The 22,026-nt window shown below is 39.2% G+C and overlaps 1 protein-coding gene across 2 annotated transcripts; it reads left to right on the forward strand.

Annotated features, from left to right (window-relative positions):
- The first annotated feature begins 308 nt into the window (after nucleotides 1-308).
- Nucleotides 309-21,373, forward strand: LOC141766013 (FYVE, RhoGEF and PH domain-containing protein 6-like). 2 transcript variants are annotated; one of them, XM_074632432.1, is made up of 21 exons: nucleotides 309-727; nucleotides 1,607-3,512; nucleotides 6,130-6,277; nucleotides 7,216-7,277; nucleotides 7,936-7,966; nucleotides 11,568-11,719; nucleotides 13,510-13,666; nucleotides 13,796-13,883; nucleotides 14,405-14,455; nucleotides 14,560-14,618; nucleotides 14,708-14,779; nucleotides 15,999-16,067; nucleotides 17,073-17,156; nucleotides 17,274-17,353; nucleotides 17,958-18,060; nucleotides 18,185-18,331; nucleotides 18,962-19,067; nucleotides 19,371-19,462; nucleotides 19,548-19,676; nucleotides 20,459-20,598; nucleotides 20,684-21,373. In XM_074632432.1, the coding sequence occupies exons 1-21, from the start codon at nucleotides 682-684 to the stop codon at nucleotides 20,718-20,720; spliced, it is 3,759 nt and encodes a 1,252-aa protein (XP_074488533.1). In that variant the 5' UTR covers nucleotides 309-681; the 3' UTR covers nucleotides 20,721-21,373. The 2 variants fall into 2 exon arrangements, with proteins under 2 accessions (XP_074488533.1, XP_074488532.1); XM_074632431.1 differs by having other exon boundaries at nucleotides 313-727; nucleotides 6,127-6,277.
- The last annotated feature ends 653 nt before the right edge of the window (nucleotides 21,374-22,026 follow it).

Genomic DNA, 22,026 nt, shown 5'->3' on the forward strand with positions numbered 1-22,026 from the left:
ATCTAATGTCTCAGGATCTTGACAAGCTGCCATCTACCTCCCTTCCTCCGTGTGTTGTCCAGTTTCCTGTAAGATTGACTGATTAATCAACCTGGTGACAAAGTTACAGCATGATGAAAGCCCCACCCAGATGAATTATGTTTTTTTGTTTTTGTTTTACTTCCTCAACTATATATCAAATATAGCTTTTAAAGCATCAGCTGGCTTCCACACGTATTTCTGGTCTCTTAGTCACACTAGTGGTGTTAATATAGCAGTGATGATGATGTATGTGGAAAGATGTGAGTGGGTGGAAATTCCCATGTAATGATGATAGATGACAGTAGATTGTAGTTTACACAGAACTAACCTTCCTTCACAGTATTCAGGATTTTCTCTTACACTCTTCTGACTTAATTAATGATACACTTTAGAGCTACCAACCTTTTTATCTAGATCGCTGTGTGTGTGGCCCCTGAGGACCTCTAGTGGGTGCTTGATGGAAGCACAGAGGAAGCTGTCTGCTTCAGGTCGCTGGCAGCCAGTCAGTCAGTTGTTGCTCCGGTGAGAATGAACTAACTGTGTGCATCGGGATCACATGTGTTGCTCGAACAAAAAAGCGATGAAAATGTCGATTGTTGACCGATAACTTATTTGGAGTCGACTGCTTGAGATGTATCCGGACACAAGAGATGTTTACTGATGAATAAGGACAGAGAAAACAAAAGAGAAGCGATGATGAACTCAGGTAAGTGACTGGAGAGACTCGATGAAAGATTTGTTAGTGAGTGCTGCAAATCAGGAAGTTTATGTATTTATTGATGTGTTAGTTTATTTATTAAAGCAATAAACATTGCTACACAGAGGGAGAAGCAAAGAAACGAATCTGCAGCCTCTGTTCCTCAATATACTTTTAAATCTTTGAGTTAAAACAGATAAACAAATAGTCTATTGACAGATTTTTAGATAAAAACATCAAAAGACATTAAACAGACTGTGTGCATGTGTCTGTCAGTCAGTCAGTGTTTGGTTGTGCCCAGATCTCCAAATCAAAACTCATGACAGTGTTTTTTGTAGGCTTGTAGATGTGTTTAGTGTCAAACCTGTGGCTTGTTCAATGAGGAAATAATGTGCTGAGGGGAAAAAACAACATCCCTCCCTGTCATTCTTTGTTATTGTTTTGTCCACCACTGAACATTTTAAGGCCACTATCTGAGCCAGATGTACCAGGTTGCATGACTTTTTTCACCCCCCCCCTCCTCCTTCTCCATGTCTCTCCCACTCTTCATCTCCCATCTGCTCCTCCTCCTCCTCCTCTTCTGCCTGTTGACACACACCATTAGCCGGATTACTGTGCTGTTGTGAGTGGCAAACATAAGCCTTGTAATATTTGACCCCCCTGGTGAGGTGGTTTACAGCAGTTTTCCACTACGCTGTCACTAGGCTCAGTGAGTTAAAGACTGAACCAAATGAGGCAACATCTGTCTGACTACTGAAAATGCATCAAATACAAAATCTGGATATTAAAAATGTGCTTTTTTTTATTGTGCCAGATTAGATCTATAATCTTTTTGATGGGTTTCAGATTTGAATTTCAAGTGCGTATATTTTGTTTTTCTCTCCTCAGGCATGCAAAAGCCACCTCTGGCCCCAAAACCAAAGTTGGCCCAGCAGCCCCAGAGGCCAGGGCTGTCTCCCTCCACCCCCAAAAGAGACGTCCTCTCGCTCCCATCTCCTGGCACGCCGAGGAGAGTCAAACCAGCCCTGGCCCCCAAACCCTGCCTCTCCAAACCCACCAAACCGCTCGCTTCAAAGAGCCTGCTCCAAACATCTGCGACAGAAACCCCGCGGATCGAGGGGCTTCTTAACTCCCACAATGGAATACAACAGGAGAACAAAAAGTCAGATTGGGATTATATTATTCCCATTTGTCTGTGCAGCCAGTTAAACTGCACGTGCGTCAGGAACACAAACAGAAAGCTTCCCCGAGGTACTGTGGATAACGGCGTTCATCAAGTGATGAACACGTCCGCCAATACTCACCTCACAAATCATAAACCTCTTGAAACTTTAGACAGAACTCTCAACACAGACACCTTCAGTCCCGATGCGACCGCTAGGCCGTCCCTTCCTCACAGAACATGGAGCGATGAGGCAAACGGTAATATAACGCCCCAGGGTGCACCTGGGCGAGGACTAAAGGAAGATGCTCTTTGCTCAGAGCACGTATCTCGTGCACCCCAGGCCAAACCAGTCCCCTCTAGGAAGCCCATCCCTGTCCCGGTACCACGGAAACCCAGGACGCCTGTGCTTGCCCGCCAGGAAAAGGTGGAGGAGGAGAGTGTAGAGATTGCGAGGCAGGAAGGGAGGGAGATGGACGTCAAAGAGGTGAAGGTGTCATCGGAGGGGAAAGGCAGCTCATCGCTGTCTGTCAGTGTACCTGTTGGAAACCGGCCGCCGCTGACTGCGAGAAAAGCCTGCGCTCAGCCGGCACCTCCGCCCAGGAAGAAGCCTCTGCTGTCTGCACCTGAGAAAGCGCCGACCTCTGCTCTCCCAAAGGATGTGGAGGAGTACGACCTGGGTTGGGACAGCAGCAGCCAGGAGATGGAGGTATCGGTTGACAAGGAAGATGAAGAGGTGGAGGTGGAGGAGGAAGTAACGCACGATGATCAGGACGCCCTCTACAGTGACTTCACACCTCCTTCTCGCAGTTTGCTCAATCAACCGGAGCTGAGTCGGCCTCCTGCCGTCACCGCAGCAGCAGCAGAAGACGAGACGGTCAAGGTCGTTCCAAAGAAGTCCCAGAGACACAGCAGCCCGATGGCGTGGATGCAGAGGAAGGAGTTCTCTGAGGAAGAGTGGAAGTCAGGAGACGACGAGAAAAAAACGGCCCCTCCTGTACCAGACAGTGCTTTGAAGGAGAGAGTGATGAGGGAGCTGCCTTCGCCTCCAGATGTGAAACCGAGCAGCAAACTCACAATACCTGGAATCACCAAGCCTTCTCGGTCCAGCCTGGGCAAACAGAGAGCCAAGTCGTTCTCGGGTGCCGACCTCTTTCGCTCCGACGGGCAGAAGAGAAACTCTTTCCGGAAGCTGCTAGACTTGAAGCTCTCTGTGAAGATGCTCCCCAAGCTGATAGCAAAAGGAGGCCAGAGCCCGGAGCGCAACGCGAGCGATAACGAACAAAGCATCGACAGGGGCCAAGACGGATCTCAGGACCTCTTCGAGCATTTCAGTGCTCAGCGCAAATTATCCTGCCCGCTGATTGGAGTAGAGCAAAGTGTGGACGGAGATGAGTTTTCTCCTGGAGCAGAACAAGCTGATGACTACGAGAACATGCCTCACTATGAGGAGATACCAGACTACATGAATGTGCGTTTAGGAAGGGCAGTGACGTCCCCTCAGGCCTCCATCTCTCAGCTTGAAGACTGGCAGTATAATGATGAGGGCATCTACGAGGAGCAGGAGCCGTATATGGCCTTTGAGAAAAACACTGGACGCCAACAGTGTCAGACGCCAACAGACTATGAGAGGTAGATTATGACGGCCTTCATTTCTGTCTTGTTTCTCTCAGTACCTCACATCTGATCTTACCTATGAATATATTAGATGCTCTCTTGTTTTCTGAAGGGAGTGCAGGAAAACACCGTCGGCGTCTTAAAAACAATCATCAGTAATTGATGTAGTTGATTACAGGGAGTTAACAGGGAAAGCCACAGAGAAGAATGTCACACTGTGTCCTTTGTTGCAGATTCCTGTCCGGGGAGTTGGACGAGTATAGTGGTACGCGTGCTCAGCCTTTCAGGTGTTGATGGATTGTGGGTTGACTAATAATTAAGATTGCACATAGTCTTTTTAAAATATACACTTCATGCTGTAAGTTATTATGAGAAGCAGCTCTAACACTACACAACTTTTGGCCTCAAAGGCAAGAGTGTATATTTAGTTTTTTTTTATCTTTATTATAGGCTAAGAGGACACTTCGGGTACATCTCCAGTGTTATCTAGCCATGTAGACAGTTTTTGTCAACAGTGTGTGGCCGTTATTGTTTTCACCTGGGAGTCTGTGTGTCATCGTGGTGAAATGTGGTCTTGGACACCTACTGTAGCAGGAACTACCACAGAAGCGGTTTTACTCTGCCAGGTGTTTATACAGTATGTTTGTCAGCTTTTGTCAACACAATAGCGTCACATCGCGATGCAAGTTGCAGTCACGAAATTTACATGTGTGTAGTTCAGATCAAAATAAAGGCAGAGGTGAAAGATGAGGGGGAAGTAGGGGGTAGGAACTTCCTCCTGGAATGTCAAGCCTGTTCAATTTCTGTTGTTCAATGTCACGAGAGTTGACGGAAATTCATGCTGTCTTCTTCTTTTCGGTAGTGCTATATTATAGCTAAATAAAAGTAAAACTGTAATGAATTTACATTATTTATTTTTATTTTTTTTATTAGTTTTTACCCAGGCAATATCGTTTCAGGTTAGTTTTATTTTTTCTTAAAGGATTTAGTTTTTATCATTATCTTTTTCAGTCTACTAAAAGTATTTGGCAATTTGGCGTTGCAGCTGGTGTGATCCATTACAAGATGGTCTCTAGTTTGCTCAGGTTTTGAGAGATCTGTTGCTGAGATCTTTGCCTACACTCAAATATAATGGAAGTGATTTAATTACATGTGCGATGCTCAGAGCAATGAAAAGGTATTTTTAGAAAGCGGATGTCTTTCCAGAAACCATGTTCATATTAGGGCTGCACAATTAATCCAATTTTTATCGAAATCACAAATATGGCCCACTATAATTTTCAAATCGTAGGAGGCGCAATATTTAAGGTGAAATGAGTCAAAATACTATTTTAAATTAAATATTGTCATGCTGCTGTGATGTCCTGGTCTACACATCATATTCTACAGACTTAAAAAAAACATTTTGTTTGGTACAGATCCCCATATGATCTTTGCAGGGATCTGTACCAAACAAACTCAATAATCATTTTAATATGTTTTTCAACGAAAATAACAATGCAAAAATCATCATTCCCTCTAATATTGTAAATAATATTGCAATATCAGTCAAAATAATCTCAATTATAAGCCACAGAGCCCACTGTCAACAGTTTTAATTGAAAGTCTTTTTTTTCTTTCAAAGAAACGGTCCCTATAAAACACTGAAATTGTGAATAAAGACACTTCTATTCCTCTACAAATTAAATTCTTAAATGCTCAAAACTAGAATATCTGCATGTGATACGCAGTAGCTGTCGGGACGGTGAGAAAATATGTTTTTGAGTGAACCGATCCTTAAAGAGTTTGGCTAGAACAACTATCTTGATACTTAATCAGCTCAATTAAACTTGGTATGTTTATATTCTTGGTAGTGATGTTTCTAATTAATGTTTTATGCAAAGAAGTCCTAATATGTTGTGTTATGAATGACCAGTGAGCAGAAGTCAGTTGGAAAAATAGGATTAGAGTTTGTGTAACTGTACACTCGGCCTCGCACAGCTTAGTGAGTCGCCCCTCTGTAGCTCAAACTGTGCAACAGTCACATGTTAACAAGCTCACAAACAGAGAGCAGCCACAGCTTAATGCAACAGCTATTGTAAACATCCCACAGTGTGTTAGACCCACAGACTCCAGCTCAGCCTTGGCCTATTTCTTCTTCTGCAGTTTAATTCAGGGAGGAACCTTCACATGTAGTTCTCCCTCTGGGAATTGAGGCATTTTAGATATGTAGTTTCTCTTTTAGCTGTTCACATGCTGTCATTTTAAAGCTATGTGTGATGGTTAGTGGTTTGCTCTTCTTCTGTTGCTGTTGGACGAGGCTAGCATCAGCATGTGACCGCGTTGATGGTTATCCTTAAATGTTTTTTTTGTGTCGGTTGTGTCAAGTGCTCCCTTTCCTGTGTGTGCTTTGGTTTATGATTCCCACTTGATCAGAGCAGGAAATGTTCAAATACTGCTGGACTGACTGAAAGACATCGTTCGTCTCATCTCTTTCCCCCTCTTCTATGAATAGCATCCTCTCTTTCTTGTACTTTTTATAATAATCACGTGTCATGTGAATGATGCGGTCATTGTGTGCTGCATTCAGTGTTTTTAACAAATGTCTTCAGCTGCTTCTCTGACCCTAACATCCTGTCCCTTTTGACAGAAGCTCTGTCGATGAGGAGGTGACGCCCCTGGATGATCCCTCAGATGATGGCCCCTCAGATGATGACGTCTTGGGCAACACCTCTGAGGACGAGGACGATAGCAGCTCCTTCTCAAGTAAAGGAGACGCTGAGCAGCCAGAGGAGAGTACGGTGAGAAGCACACACTGTTAGATTTATGACTTCAGAAATACTGTACTTCCTGGTATCATCTCACAGGGTTTGTCCTTTGCAAGTTGTCAGCAATAACATTTCACTTTTCTTCCTTTTGACACTGTTAACTTTCATTAATATGTTTATTTGTTTCACACATATAAATAGACATCAAAATACAATTCACATGAAAGGAATGTAAAATGGGTGCGAGGGTGTGGTAGAAACCTATAAAAACCACACCCAAAGGACATACAAAGGTAAAAATACTACCATACAAAAGTAACCAGTACATTTTAGATATTAGTGCTCAAAAGTTTCACATATGAAAATAAGTGTAGGAGTAAAGTTCAAACAAAACAATGCAGAGAAGCAGGAGTAATTGCCATATTTACAGTTTAAGAGTGATCATTTTTTCTGTCTCTTTTTGTACATAGACAATGACAAAAGAATCCATTAAATGTACATTTTCATTCCATAAGATAACTCCACAAAGTTAGATAGAAAACTGACCGCGGGATACAAAGGAAGATGAAGATTGTCAGCCTGTCTGGTTGGTAATTATGGAATTGAGAGTTATTACTATTAGGTAAATCTGCATCCTTATATCTCGCTTTTCAAGACAAATGTGCAGGTTTGAAGACTGTTGATGTCAAATATAGTCAACAACTGTACAGTCATTTTAAAGAAAGCGGTGCACTTGGTATAACAGCGTTAGAAAATGTTGCTAATCTAATAAACTGTTTCTGTAGCAGCAATACTTTGTTCAGATAAGTTGGAAAAGTACTTGCCCATACAATATTACAGTATGTTAATATCAGGTAAATACTAATTCTGTATGAATATATTATGATGCACAGTATGTGTCTGCAGTGAGAATTTATTACACTGCATTGTAATTCTACGTCTTTGTTTTTGCACCTTTTTGTTTTATGCAGAGTGGACAGAAGAAGAGCAAGATTCACCACATCGCCACAGAAATCATGACCTCCGAGAGTGTGTAAGAGTCTTCATTTGTTTTTCTTTAAGTGTAGGTTTATGAAAAAAAAAAAAAAAGGTTTCTGCCTCCACCAATTTGAGGTGAAAGGAATGTTACTTGTGTTGCTCACAACGTTGGAAAAGGACATTTAAAATTTCTTCAGCAGCATTTATGTTGAAGACAGTGTTCCCATTAGACTGGATTAGATTAAATAAACTTTATTGTCTGTCACAAAGTAACAGAAATTCTCTAAATTATGTATTATCAAAAGGACATTGTTTTTGATAGCTGTTGAATTGTTTAAATTTTTAATTTTTTTAATGCTATGAGCAACACAGACGAAATTCCATTCACCCCCATTTTATTGGGGGAGACAGATATCTCAACACCCTGGCATATACTAATAATAACACATTTATTTTATATAGCGCTTTAAAAGGTGCTCAAAGGCACTTTACATGGTAAAAACAGCAACAGATGCACTAAAAGCAATAACAGTCAAAGACAATCAAAATACTTCAAAACTGTTTAAATACAGTTACATTAGATTTACAACAATGATTGAAGGGGAGGGGTCACAGATTAAAAGCAGATTTAAATAGATAAACAGTGAACAGTGTTCTTTTGGGGAAGCGACTCTTTATAATTTCTTTAATTTTCTCCATTCTTTGTTTTCTAGGTTTGTTGATGTCCTGAAGCTGCTTCATGTCGTAAGTACCCTCACACTTCATGTTATTGGCGTCACACAGAAACAAGCCTAATGGTTGCTGTGATAAGAGCAGAGGCTGGTGTTATAGAGCTGCAAAGAGGGAGGAAAATTCTGTCTAAAATCATACACCGTAAGACATTTTAAACCTCCTAAAAACAAAGTGAGAGATACAATTCCATATTGAAGTTTGTTTTTTTAAGATATTATCACAGCCAGCCAACTTTAAGAGTACAGAAATCGGCCACATGTGAAATGGTGTTCGTTAAAGGCAGCTAAAAAACATATAAATATCGCTTTCTTTTCTCTTTTTTTTAATTTATTTATCTATCTATTTGTCTTATAACCCATGTCTCATTCCTCTTACTCATTACATTTATGCAATACTGATACTGGAGATACAGTCATTTACTTTTACACACAATCCTCATTTTAAAATGTATATATTACTATATTTTATTTTATTTATGTAATCACTTTTTATCTTATCGTTGTCTTTCTATCTTATTAATGTCATTTTATCTCAACTTATGCGACTAGTGCTTTTATTGCTGACCCGTTCTCTCACCCTATACATTTCATTGTACCATTGAACCTGTGTTAACCTACATATGACAAATAAAACTGAAACTAAAAATTGACCAAACAATATTAGATGCTTTTTCAAAAAACTACCATCCTTATCTAAACATATGAAGCGTGCCACACCACATACGGTACTGTTGAGACAGTTTCACTATGGCTCTCTCTATATGTTTTATCTAGTCAACAGCCCACATTCTCCATATGTGTTTGATTAAAGCCACTGGGGCACACCCCATGCAGGATCAGACTGTGTGTAGACCCGACTGTGCACTAGACCCTCAGTCTCCACCACACAGCTCACATTCCTCACGGTTTTCACCGGCTTTTTCAGAGCTAGTGTGATCTGACTGTAATGCTGTACGTCTGGACTTAAATGGAGACATGTTGTCTCTTTGTGTTGTTTTGAGAAATGTAATCTGTAACGGATCAAATCCACCAAAATGATACGGCTATCTGGTTTCTGTGCTGTACTTCCCTCAAAATATGTTTGAGAAATTTGAGTATTTGTATCTATTGTCAGATCAGTATAAATCTTTTTTTTGAACTTTTAAATTTTGAAGTTTATAAATCACAAAATCAACAAATGACATAATTCCACTATAGTCCCCATCCCTCTCCTACTCCAGTCCCCACCATATCCGCCACGCCCAGATCAGTGTAACTCTAACCAACTTTTAACCATTGCTGTCTTACAATAATAATCTCACAATAGAAACCGTCTTGTTGCATTCACTAAGTTGCTTTGCACATGATATGAAATGTACAGTATATAAACGAATAAAGGAGCACAATCCCAAATGTAAATCATAAACTAAACATAAGCTCTCTCAGACAAAAGAAACAAAGACAGTTTATGAAAAAAGGATTTGATTTCTTATGTAATTTAATCACAACTACAAACGCAACCACAATGGTGGGTCGTGTTAGCATTAAGGACAATTAAAGGGTAACTTTGGTTTTTCAACCTGGACCCTATTTCCCTATGTTTTTGTGTCTAAGTGACTAATGGGGACAACACTTTTTGAAATTGGTCCAGTACTGAGGAATAATGCGTTGCTGCAACCGCGAAACGAGCTGCGAGGGCGGTGAGCAGCCTCAATGTCACGTTACATTCACTAAAAGTGTTTGTTTTTGCCGCTGACTCAGGCTCAGATTGTTATTATAAGTGTCTGACAACATTATGGAAAGAACCCTATAGAGAAATAAAACAATTTATTACCTTTCTCTTGATCCGGTCTGTTTGTTATTTTGTCCAAGTCCCGCTCAAGCAGAAGTCTAGTCATGAAATCTGAATATCCGTATACTCTGACTCAAATAAATACGGGCGGCCATTGAATCCAAAGACCTCATCAACATTATTGGAATCTTCTAAATATTCAGCCATGTGATTGAAAATCTTTTAGATAACACTCAGCTCTAAACTTTCTGTACTCCAACATAACAAACTCTGCCCAGCTGGCCCTGGCGTTTCCACTGTGGATGTATTCCACTATTCCACCGTTGTCTTCCAGCAACACGTCACCTCGCCAGATTTCAAAACGCGACTTCTCCTTGAGTGAGACTCTTTCCATAATGTCAGACACTTATAATAACGATAAGAGCCTGGTATGGCAAAAACAAGAACTTTTAGTGGATGTAAATGACGGTGCCAGCTTGCCCCAATAGCATCATATTGCAGCCTGTGAGCAGCTGCTGTTTACAGCGTTATCCCTCAATACTGGACCAAATTCAGAAATTGTTGTCCTTATTAGTCACTTAGACACAAAATCATGGAAAAATAGGGTCCAGGTTGAAAAATACCAAAGTTACCCTTTAAGCCTTTAAAAATTGGACACATAAGATCATATCTAATACATAAAGGGCCGACAGACTGCTAACCGTCATACATCCTAATATGACCCTCCTTTGTTTTTGCAATGTTGCTTTACCTCAAAGTTAAAGTCCTTTACTGGAAAGTTAACGTTTTTCAGCCTCTTTATTTTCACAAAAAAAGAATGAGTGTGAGCAGATGTTTGGAGAGACAAAGGTCTCGAAGCGAGCTTGTAGTGGGACTGAGTCATAAACAATGACGCCTCGCTGCAGAGCTCAGACAGGAAGTGCTCGGGTCTCTGCAGACTGCAGAGGAATGGAGTCCAGTAATGAGGATCAGTCATACCAAGTTCAAAAGAATGTAGAGGTGACTTAGTATTTGTTCATTCTCCATCTCTACCAGGCACCCGGCCAGCTTTTCACCAACTGATTAATGATAACACCACACGCCATTTGTTGTGTGTTTTTATCTGAGTTATGAACTGAGCCATATTTTCAGCAGTGCTCTGTGTACTGTTGCTGTTAGGTGAAAACCTATATATTGTCTCCAAAATGTCAACTTTCCAGCAACAGAAAGACAAGAAAAGCTTTGATTTATAGCTTTTATTTGAAGTGAAAACGTGCACCAAGCTGAAGAACCACAGCTTCTTGTAGATTGTATTCACTTGCTGCTGATTCAGTCTAAATCAGCTAGTCTAGTCTAGTCTAAGAAAAGATTACGTCTTCATTGTAATCTTTTCTTATCACGTGAACCATCCAGCTTTTTTTTCTAATTCCCGGACAAATCCGTTTCCACATGACGCACCTCCTTCGCCATCAGATCACACGTGCTAACCACAGGAGCTCTCTAGTGGGGGCTCAGTCTGTAAGCACTTTTATTTGCCATGTGTCCTCATAAACCACAAAAAAACTCCACATCATCAGAAAAAGAAGCAGAAACTGCACCCTCAGGGTCTCTTGTTCTCTTTTTCTTAGTTCTGATTCATGGTATCGTGGAACTTCACAAATACTTAATGCGAGTCAGGTGTGTGTAGGTCATGTGTCAGCACTATTTCTCTTCATCTTTTATACTGACGGTTTCTGGTTTGCGTTGTTTTTGGGACCATGTTGCAGTTCTTCTTTAGTACTTCATTGAAATTTGCTTCTGGGTTTTCCCCTGTATGTGCCTGAGTTCCTGTATTTGACCACCTGACTCTTTATGTGTCTGACAGGACTTCCGTGACGCAGCATCCATGGCGTCTCGTCAGAGTGGGAAGCCCGTGATTGAGGAGCGTCTTCTCAACCAGATTCTGTACTACCTCCCACAGCTCTACGAACTCAACCACGACCTGCTCAGAGAGCTGAAGCAGAGAGTAGCCAAATGGTACAACACAATCCTAAAAAGTGTATTAACCTTTGTGTGTACTGATCACTGTTACTGGCTGAAGCAGCAACATATGCAGCAACACTATAGACCAGCGGTTCTCAAACTTATTACTCAAAGGTCCTCATCTGATTTTTATTCAACGTCAGAGATCCGTAACGATTAATAACAAAATAACATCATAACGTATTTTATTCATAACACGAGTAGAGATGGCTATTGTTAGGATTTTATCAATAATAGCCTACTACTCTTTTCGATTCTCCTTATCGGTTTTGTTCTTTATCAATACCCTTATCGGTTCTTCATTATTAAATAATTGCTTTTTAATATACTATTTAAAAAACAAATAAATTCAGAACAGGATTAGAATTTATTTATATTTTAAATATAACAAAATGTTGTTCTAAGGTAATGTTTACAACAGAAAAGCCACTATATACACTCAATAATATCTCACTGGAAACAAATATAAAATGTTAATAAAATAAATAATAGGCCTATTCCTGAGTCATGAACGAAGAACACAATGGCATTTCATTGTCATTCTGTTGCTAGGGCAACAGCTTTAATCCAGGTTGACTTCCTGTCAGCTACTGCATTAACAAACACTGCAACAGGAAATACAAAGGGGCCCATTTACAATGTTTATGGGTTGTGTCTAGAAGGTAACCCCCAAGTTTTGAAAAGGTGCAAAACTTTCGCGAGACTCGCTGCCCGAAGACCCATCCTAACTTAACCCATCCAAACTTAACCCCTCCTAACGTAACCATTCGAGCTGTGCGTTACAACAAACATACACCATACTAGTTAGTATGCCAGAAAAAGATTGAGGCTTTTGTCCGATATCGCATACAATGCAGTGAATAAACAGTAGTCTGTATCTTTTCGGACGCACTGAGCAGTAATTTACGTCGTCCCTTCCTGTGAGCCTCCTTGCCGGTTGGAGACGTGTAACTATGGTAACCCGTACCAACCTCATGTGACCAAAACGACGCTTTGTGAGATTCAAAATCTGAATTAATTTAAAATATATATGTATATTACGCCTAGCAAAGTGAAATCTTATACTTACAGTAAAATTTAAGCGTCTGTTATGAACATTGTCGTCCCTACCGCATTGCATTGTGGGATATTTATGTCGCCATAGTGTCCAGGGTTTGCATACTGTAATATTTCAGCGGAAATAGTATGCAATTTGCATGCTATTGGTTTCATAATAAGGTTCGGACATACTTAAAAATCGAACACACTTTTTTTAGCATACTAAATACCATGTTAGTATGGAAGTTATAACAAAGTAGTACTGTATGTACCAATTGTATGCATACTGCATGCAACAGTATGTACTTTGTAAGAGCAGCTGCAGTACGTACTAAAAGTAAAAAGAAAATGTATGCAATTTGAAACGTAGCCAAGGTCAATGCCTAACCTTAACCATTTTGTGAGAGTTTCACAACTTGGGGATTACCTTCTAGACATGAACATGTTTATGTTGTCAAGTTTCAAAAGGTCTATAAGGCCAAAGGTATATGGAAACCCCTGTCCCCATATTTGTGTGTAATTTTGGTCCGGGGAGATTTTCCATGGTTTAGGCTAGACGGCGTAATTCCATTAACAATAGTTTTAATGTTACTGAATACAATGATATTTTATATTTGTATGTATGTGTATATACTGTGTATATATATTATGATTATTGCTACAGGAATACAGCTTAGTTACACATACATTCACAAGGTGGTGTCACAGTGTCTAGTTTATCTCATTCTACTTTATTCTGTGTACAGGGATGAGAACGCCAAGCTGGCAGACATCTTCCTGAAGAAAGGGCCCTATCTGAAGATGTACTCCACTTACATCCGCGAGTTTGATAAGAATGTGGCTCTACTGGAAGAGCAGACGAAGAAGAACCCAGCATTCGGCGTTGTGGTTCGGGAGTTTGAGGTATGAGGCTTGCTTGACCTGTTTTTTCTGTCTGAGGGGGTGTGTCTGTTGGGTTTTATTGTTTATGCATGTGAGTTTAATCCTGTAAAATGTGTCATATATAATGTGTGTCATTTTATTTTATCCAAGGCCAGTCCACGCTGTGCCAACTTGGCTCTGAAGCATTACCTACTGAAGCCCGTTCAGAGGATTCCTCAGTATCGGATGCTGCTCACAGGTACATATCTGCAAAAGAGTCATTTTCACAGCATAACATTCATCTCGTTCATTCACAATATATGCAAGTCAAAGCTTTATTTAAATCCAACATCACTTCATCATTGTATTTGTTGGCTCCTAAACGTTGCACCAACCTGTGATGTGTCATTATTGGCGTCATGCTGCCCTCTGGTGGCCAGAAAAACAAACATAGTTTGGTATTTCTGTCTTGCCCCTTCAATCCTCATATAATCAGATTTTTGAAGTGCAGCCCAAATCAGATTTGGTGACATAACACGAGCTTTATCATAAGTGAGCTTAGTGTTTCAGGAGTCTAATGGATCAGGGTCGATCCCTCGGGACCAAAATGTGAAGAATGTTCCTCACGTCACTCTTGTGTAATTGTATTATGTAAGCACCTGCAGACCTTTTTATCCAGGATTTTAATTCCAGGAGTTTACTGTGCTTGTAGCCCAGTGTACAAAGGAGTTTTTTTTCGCTGTTGGTGCTGACTCTTAAATGTTTCTAATTGTGTTTCAGATTATCTAAAACACCTGTCTGAAGACTCAGATGATTACACGGACACACAAGGTAAACCTTTTTACATATGTACACTGTAAACTCACCTGACATAGAAACATTGTCCGACGTGTATGTGATGTGATGTACATCTTTTCAAATTTCTATCCACTCAGCTGCTCTTGAAATAGTGAAAGAGGTGGCCAATCACGCCAACGACATCATGAAACAAGGGGTGAGAACCAATCAGACGTATTCTATTAATATGTTGGTACAGTAAAATGCTCCATACGATCGCTGATGTCCACTGTTTTTGATTCTCAGGATAACTTCCAGAAGCTGATCCAGGTGCAGTGCCGTCTGAACGGCCACCATGAGATCGTCCAACCTGGGAGGGTAAGGCCATAAAGATATTGCCAAGACTTGTTCTTTTATAGAGTGTTGCTCTTTTCTTTCTTTCAGATGTATTTTTATTAATCGTCAATAATAAATAAAACAATAACTGTGTAGGGAAAGGATTTTGTTTTTCTCAAGAAAGCTCACCCGTGTCCCATCACACATCCATCTGCGCACACAAACAACAAACACACAGCTGACGACAGAAGATATATTCTAAATTATGGATAAAGTTAAAATAATAAACAACAATACAGAGAAAAAATAACTACAGTACACCTTAATAGTAACAGAAAAAAGTCAAGAAATAAAGAAAATTGAAAATTAATAAATAGGGTAGGAAAATGAAATAAATAAATAAATAAAAAGATAGTATTGCTCTTTTAAATATAAACCATTTGGAAACATACCTACATTTGATTCTGTTCCATTAATAAAACAATTAAAATTTTTGAACTGCACTTCATTGATCACCGAAACCCTTTCACATATGTATTAACACATTTTTCAGATGCAGCAACATAATTAATAAAGTTGAGAACGCACAGTCTCATGTTAAGTTCCTCCATTTAGTCTGGAGCTTTCGATTGTATCACTCGATCTTCCTCAGCAGATGAAGTCTGCCCAGTTGTCATGAACTAGTACATGTTTAAATGTCCATTTGTTGTTCTACTTGAAGTACTTCTAGTCCATGTTGGAGTTCAGTGTTGACCTTGAAAGTAACATTTGATTAAACAATCTCACCTCAAGGTCCTCGAGGTTCAAAATTAAAGTAAATACAATAATCTAATAACTACTGATTAACTGGAAATACATAAATAAAAATGTTACATTATTTTTTATCATGCAAATGTTTTTTGTTTTTTTTCTTACCTTGGACTTGTAATATAGTGCTTCATTTGAAGACAGACATTTTTTAAAAATCATACTTTGTTGCAGGAGTTAACATATGTTTACATTTGCTTACATATGATGTTGCTCATACTTATAGCATTCTTACAATGTTTATGCTTTTTATAGTGAAAAATGAATGATAATAATGTGGGGAAAAAATGAAGAAAATAATAACTTATTAACTTTAAAATGTCAGTCTTTCTTTTTTTATATATCTCCTTCTTTTTATGCATATTAAGATCAAGAGTCAGAAAATAGCCATCGTGATCATACGTAAAACAACAAACATGACTTAATGTGAACTTGTGACATTTTTGTGCTCCAGATCTTCCTGAAAGAGGGCTCCCTGAAGAAGCTGTCCAGGAAGGTCATGCAGCCCAGAATGTTCTTCCTGGTACAGTAAAACACCGTCAACATCTCATCCATCTCTTCCTTATTTCATTCTTACACAACATAATCATTGTATTACTGCAATGACCGTAATCGGCCGAAACCATCTACTGCACTCACTCCGACCTTCAAAGTGTGTTCTGTGGAGCTTTGATTGATCAGAGAGATAATCACTCTGGCGTTGTTTTTCTGTGAAGGCTTTCTTTTCTAAGGCATTATAAAGTCATACATGCTTGTATCTATCAGAGCTGATGTGCTCTTATGCTGCTGTAAAGATCGGTAACACTTCATTTTACAGGTCCGCACATTTCATGGTAATTAGGTGATGATTAGCAAGTAGCCTATTTGGAAGTTCTTTGGAATTACTGCCAAATTACCCCAATATTTACTTCAAAAATGATTGAAAATTACTTTATTATAAACATTATTTAATAATTATATGCTAAAATAGCATATAATCGTTAAAATAGGGCACTTAGGCTTGAGAAGCGGCTGTGCGCTGCTCTTCATCGTAGGTGGAAAACCAAAACTAATAGAAGACACTTAACTTTGTATTCTTTTCCTGGAAATGTATTAAATAAATGATCAACTATTGGGGAATAGCGGAATATAATTATTAAATAATGTTTATAATAATGTAATTTTTTTTTAATTTTGAGGTAAATATTGGGGTTATTTGGCAGTAATTCCAAAGAAATTTCAAATAGGTTACTTGCTAATTATCACCTAATTACCATGAACTTTGCGGACCTGTAAAATGAAGTGTTAACTAAAGATCCTCAGGAAGTCCTGAGATTAAGGCTCAAATGTGATCGAGCCCTTCGATGATATGACCTCAAACGCTGTAACCGCTCCTATCAAAACATTATTGAGGCTAATGAAGCCAAATAAATATTGAAATCAAATTGTTTTTACCAGTATTTTCTTAATCTTACTCTGAGCTCTTCTCTACTGTATTAGAAAACACAGAATGGACAGAAATTAAGTGTCTTTGTCATTTCTCCTTTAGTTTAACGACACATTGCTGTACACCGTTCCTGTTCAGTCTGGCCAGTACAAGGTCAAGAACATGCTGCCTCTGGCTGGGATGAAGGTGAGAACTTCATTCCTTATTTCTTTGCACTCTTCATCTTTTCACATATAAATTTATATTATTATCTCAGGATATATTATACACTGCCATCACTGCTCACAATGAAAATAATTGCAGGTTAGCAAACCAAGCCAAGAGGCCTATCAGAACGAGCTGAACATTGAGAGCGTGGAGCGCTCCTTCATCCTCTCAGCGAGGTAATGATCAGAAACAAAAGATATACACCGATCAGCCGTAACAGTGTGAATAACATTGATTATCTCGTTACAATGGCACCTGGCAGTGGGTGGGATATATCAGACAGCAAGTGAACATTTTGAACTTTGAACTTTGTGTTGGAAGCAGAAAAAATGTGCAAGCATAAGGATGTGAGCGACTTTGACAAGGGCCAAATTGTGATGGCTAGACGCCTGGGTCAGAGCATCTCCAAAACTGCAGCTCTTGTGGGATGCTGAACCGGCGACAGGGTCAGACCCGAGGCTCATTGATGCATGTGGGGAGCGAAGGCTGGCCCGTGTTGTCCGCTCCAATAGAAGAGCTACTGGAGCTCAAATTGCTGAAAAAGTTAATGCTGGTTCAGATAGAAAAGTGTCAGAACACACAGTGCATCGCAGTTTGTTGCGTATGGGGCTGCGTAGCTGCAGACCGGTCAGGGTGCCCATGCTGACCTAATGTTATGGCTGATTGGTGTATATCTTGGTAGTTAATGAACATGTGTTGTTTCTTTGTTTTTCCTTGCAGTGCATACGGTCTGTGAATACTGTGTAGGTGTGTTAATCACACTGTGTTTTCTCCCTGCAGTTCAGCCACAGAGCGAGACGAATGGCTTGAGGCCATTTCCACGGCGATCAACGACTACACAAGGAAGAAGATCAGTTTCATATCTGGCAAATCTCTAGAAGAGGTAAGAAAACCAGTTCAACCTTATACATCTCCTGTTTGCACTCTTTTATAGTGATGAATACTATTTTATAGTGCATGTATGTGCAATGAGAGTTAACTCTTGTCTGTGTCTTTTTAATATTCAGGTAGAGCTGGGGGATGACGATGATGACACTCCTTTGGGATCCAAAGCCCCCATTTGGATCCCTGACCCGCGGACCACCATGTGTATGATCTGCACCTGTGAGTTCACCCTAACATGGAGGCGACATCACTGCCGCGCATGTGGAAAGGTAAGGGGACAAAAAGAAGTCTGAGGAAGATCCTGGTGATCGAAACATTACAGCAATAAAGATCCTTCTAACGGGAGATATTTGGTGTGCGGATCTATGTTTTAATTCTGCTAGAAAAATTCTCTCCCATTTAAAACAAATGTAGTTTCTGAAATATTCTTTATCAAAGAATGACAGCTGAACTTTTTGATAATATGACGGACAGATTTAATTAATTTACTGAGAATCCTGCTTTTAATAGCTAAAAAAAGCATACATTTCCTGGTATAGCATAGCCGGGTAAAAAATTTCTTTATTATGGAAAAAAAATCACAGCAAGATTACAGTTGAAAACAGACAAGTTTGTTGAAAGATGGTCACCATTAATACTGGCGATGCCAGAACACCCTAATCACCTCTTTTTTCCTTTTCTTACTCTCGTTTATTTTATTTTATTTATTTGTATTCCTATGTATAAGCATCTCCTCCAAGTTGTATGTTTTCTGTATTGAGTGTGATGGATGAATAAAAAAGAAGTGCAAAAAAAGAAGCGCACAAGAAAAGAAAATGGCTTCTTAAAAAACATAGGAAAAAATGCTGTTTTAAAATGAAGAGAGAGATAACATATTTTATGCTTTATCGTCCCATCAGGTAGTGTGCCAGTCTTGTTCCTCCAACAAATACTGTCTTGAATACCTAAAGAACCAGTTAGGACGAGTGTGTGACCAGTGTTTCCCTGTTCTTCAGCACCAGAAAAGTAAGTCGGGCTTCCTTCTACCATTGTTTGCAGTAAAATAAGATAAGATAAATTACGTTGATTAATAAAAACGTTGATTAAATTAAAGAGATTGAAGGAGAAAAGCTCAACAGTGAGCAGGCGCTGCTGTAACAAGCTGCAACTCGTGCAGCGTGAAGAACAATATGATCCAAACACACTGTCATCCTCATATTTTTATGTTGTCAACAAACATCAGTGTGAATTAGACACAGGTAATCCACTTATTCTATGTATTTTTCTATGTATTAAACAACTGCATGTTCCACATTTGGTGTTCATCAGGTAAGGAAGCCCCCTCATCACCACTATCCCCTGGAAACAGAACGTTTCCTTTCTCCAGGAGGCAGAAGAAGATACCCGCAGCACTCAAAGAGGTGACTGATGCTTTGTCATGATCAAGATGCATTGTTGTGGTGATAATGACCTGATGGCTCATCAGATGGGTTTTGTTTGTTTCAGGTGACAGCAAGCACAGACAACTCCTCCATGAGTGGGTACCTGCAGAGGTCAAAGGGCAATAAGAAGCAGGGGAAGAGGCTATGGTTCGTTATCAAAAACAAGGTCCTATACACGTACGCTGCAAGCGAGGTAAGATCTCCTGCCTGTGTCAGTGTCATGTTATAATATAACTAGGGCTGTCAAAGTTAACGCGATAATAACATGTTAACGCTATCAATCTGTCAGAGTTTGTAGCAGGCTCAGATTTAAAGCGAGTGAAAATACTGGCACTATATGAAACTAGAAAACCTAAGGAATCCATCGGCACCTACCATGTCATAGTAGGAGGTTAAATAACGCTCCAAACGTGCGCTAAATTTTGGCGAGGAAATGCTGGCATGGCCATTTTCAAAGGGGTCCCTTGACCGCTGACCTCAAGATATGTGAATGAAAATGGGTTCTATGGGTACCCACGATCTCCCCTTTACAGACATGCCCACTTTATGATAATCACATGCAGTTTTGGGGCAAGTCATAGTCAAGTCAGCACACTGACAGCTGTTGTTGCCTGTTGGGCTGCAGTTTGCCATGTTATGATTTGAGCATATGTTTTATGCTGAATGCAGTACCTGTGAGGGTTTCTGGACTATATTTGTCATTGTTTTGTGTTGTTAATTGATTTCCAATAATAAATACATACATTTGCATAAAGCAAGCATACTCCCATGTTGAGAGGAGTATTAAATACTTGACAAATCTCCTTTTAAGGTACATTTTGAACAGATAAAATGTGTGATTAATCAATATTAATTATGGACAATCATGCGATTAATCGTGATTAAATATATTAATCGATTGAAAGCCCTTAATATAACCAAAGGGTATTGATTTCATGTCCATCTAACACCGTCTTTTATTGTGTCTTCCTGCAGGATGTTGCAGCCCTAGAGAGTCAGCCCCTCTTAGGATTTATGTTGAAAGTTGATTCATCACAGAAGTTACAGTTTAAGCTTTACCACAAAAAGACACTGTACCACAATTTTAAAGCTGACGACCTCCAAACAGCACAGAGGTACAGTATAAAGAAGAGTGACACTTATTGTTGCATATGGTGAAGGCAATGATAATAATACTTTTTGTTTTGTTTTTTTACACAGATGGATCGACTCATTCAAAGGAGCCACGGTGCTTTAATATCGGTTGACAGTGTGTGTAGCTGGTCAACATACTGTTTTACCTCAGTGCTCTTTGAATCCTGCAAAACAGCATCTGGAGACACCGTATTAGTTGCACTGTCTGAAATAAAATGCAAATATATAATTTTATTGCTTTTATCAGACATACTACCTTTTACTTAGCCATGTTAGTTTTGTATATTAACATTAATTTTTTTCACCGGGATTTATGCAATTTTGGCTACAAATTTAGAATCATATGCCACAATCATCTGTGGCTATTTTACACTTTGTTTATTGTCACAACTTTTTAATTATTTTCCTAGTAACCTGCTTGGATCTCCGTAGCACAGATGTTAATAAACGTTCACCTTACATTATTAAGTCTTTCTGTAACTGAGTCTAACCTAGAGTGTTAATTGTTTATCAGGGGATTATTCACTATTTGGACATAACTACCATAATGTGTATTGTAATTGTACACAAACGGCTGTATATATTATATACACACACACACACACACACACACACACACACACACACACACACACACACACACACACACGTACCTTCTGTAAATATAGAGCATTGTAAATGAAATGTAATCAAATTTCCATGAATCTCACTTTTATTATTTAAATTCTGTCACTGTAATAAATTTGTTTTACTTTGCTTTTTGTCACGGTCATCAATTTGGCTGCACATTAATATGGTGGAAAAGCAATAGTCAGCAAACAGGGAAATAAATTACATAAATATTAGGACTGTTAATTGATTAAAATATATATTTTTTAATATATTTAAAATACTTATTGTAGCCTACTGTAACTGAATAGCATTTTGAGTACAAAAATGTGGTTTCTATTGCAGAAATACCAGCAATTTTACAACTGTAGAGCCTTGCGTAGCCAGTGAAGAGCAATAGGCTGATTCACTATATTATTGGTTTTACGATGAAGTCTTCTCAGACATCTGTATTCATAATATTACATCCAATGATCTAGCCATTCCTCTGTAAAAAAAAATATTATTCTGAGTACGTTTTAATTACTCCCAAGTAAAATATTGTGGTACGAGTACTTCTACTTGAGCATAACGTGTGTTTGTTCTGACTGTGACATGCAGAACTGTTAATAAAATGACTCAATAATTATACCTGATGTGATCTAACAGACTGCCAAATGAACAGGAAGCAATCTGCAAATGTGGAAATAACATTCCACGTGTAGAAATAGATGCACAAATGCGTGTTTATCACTTTACATGTAAACCTTAAAATACGAATTTACAGAGTAAGTTATGTGTATTTGCAAATCGCCCTGTAT

This window comes from Sebastes fasciatus, chromosome 4 (genome assembly GCF_043250625.1).
Source record: "Sebastes fasciatus isolate fSebFas1 chromosome 4, fSebFas1.pri, whole genome shotgun sequence".
Lineage (NCBI taxonomy): Eukaryota > Metazoa > Chordata > Actinopteri > Perciformes > Sebastidae > Sebastes > Sebastes fasciatus.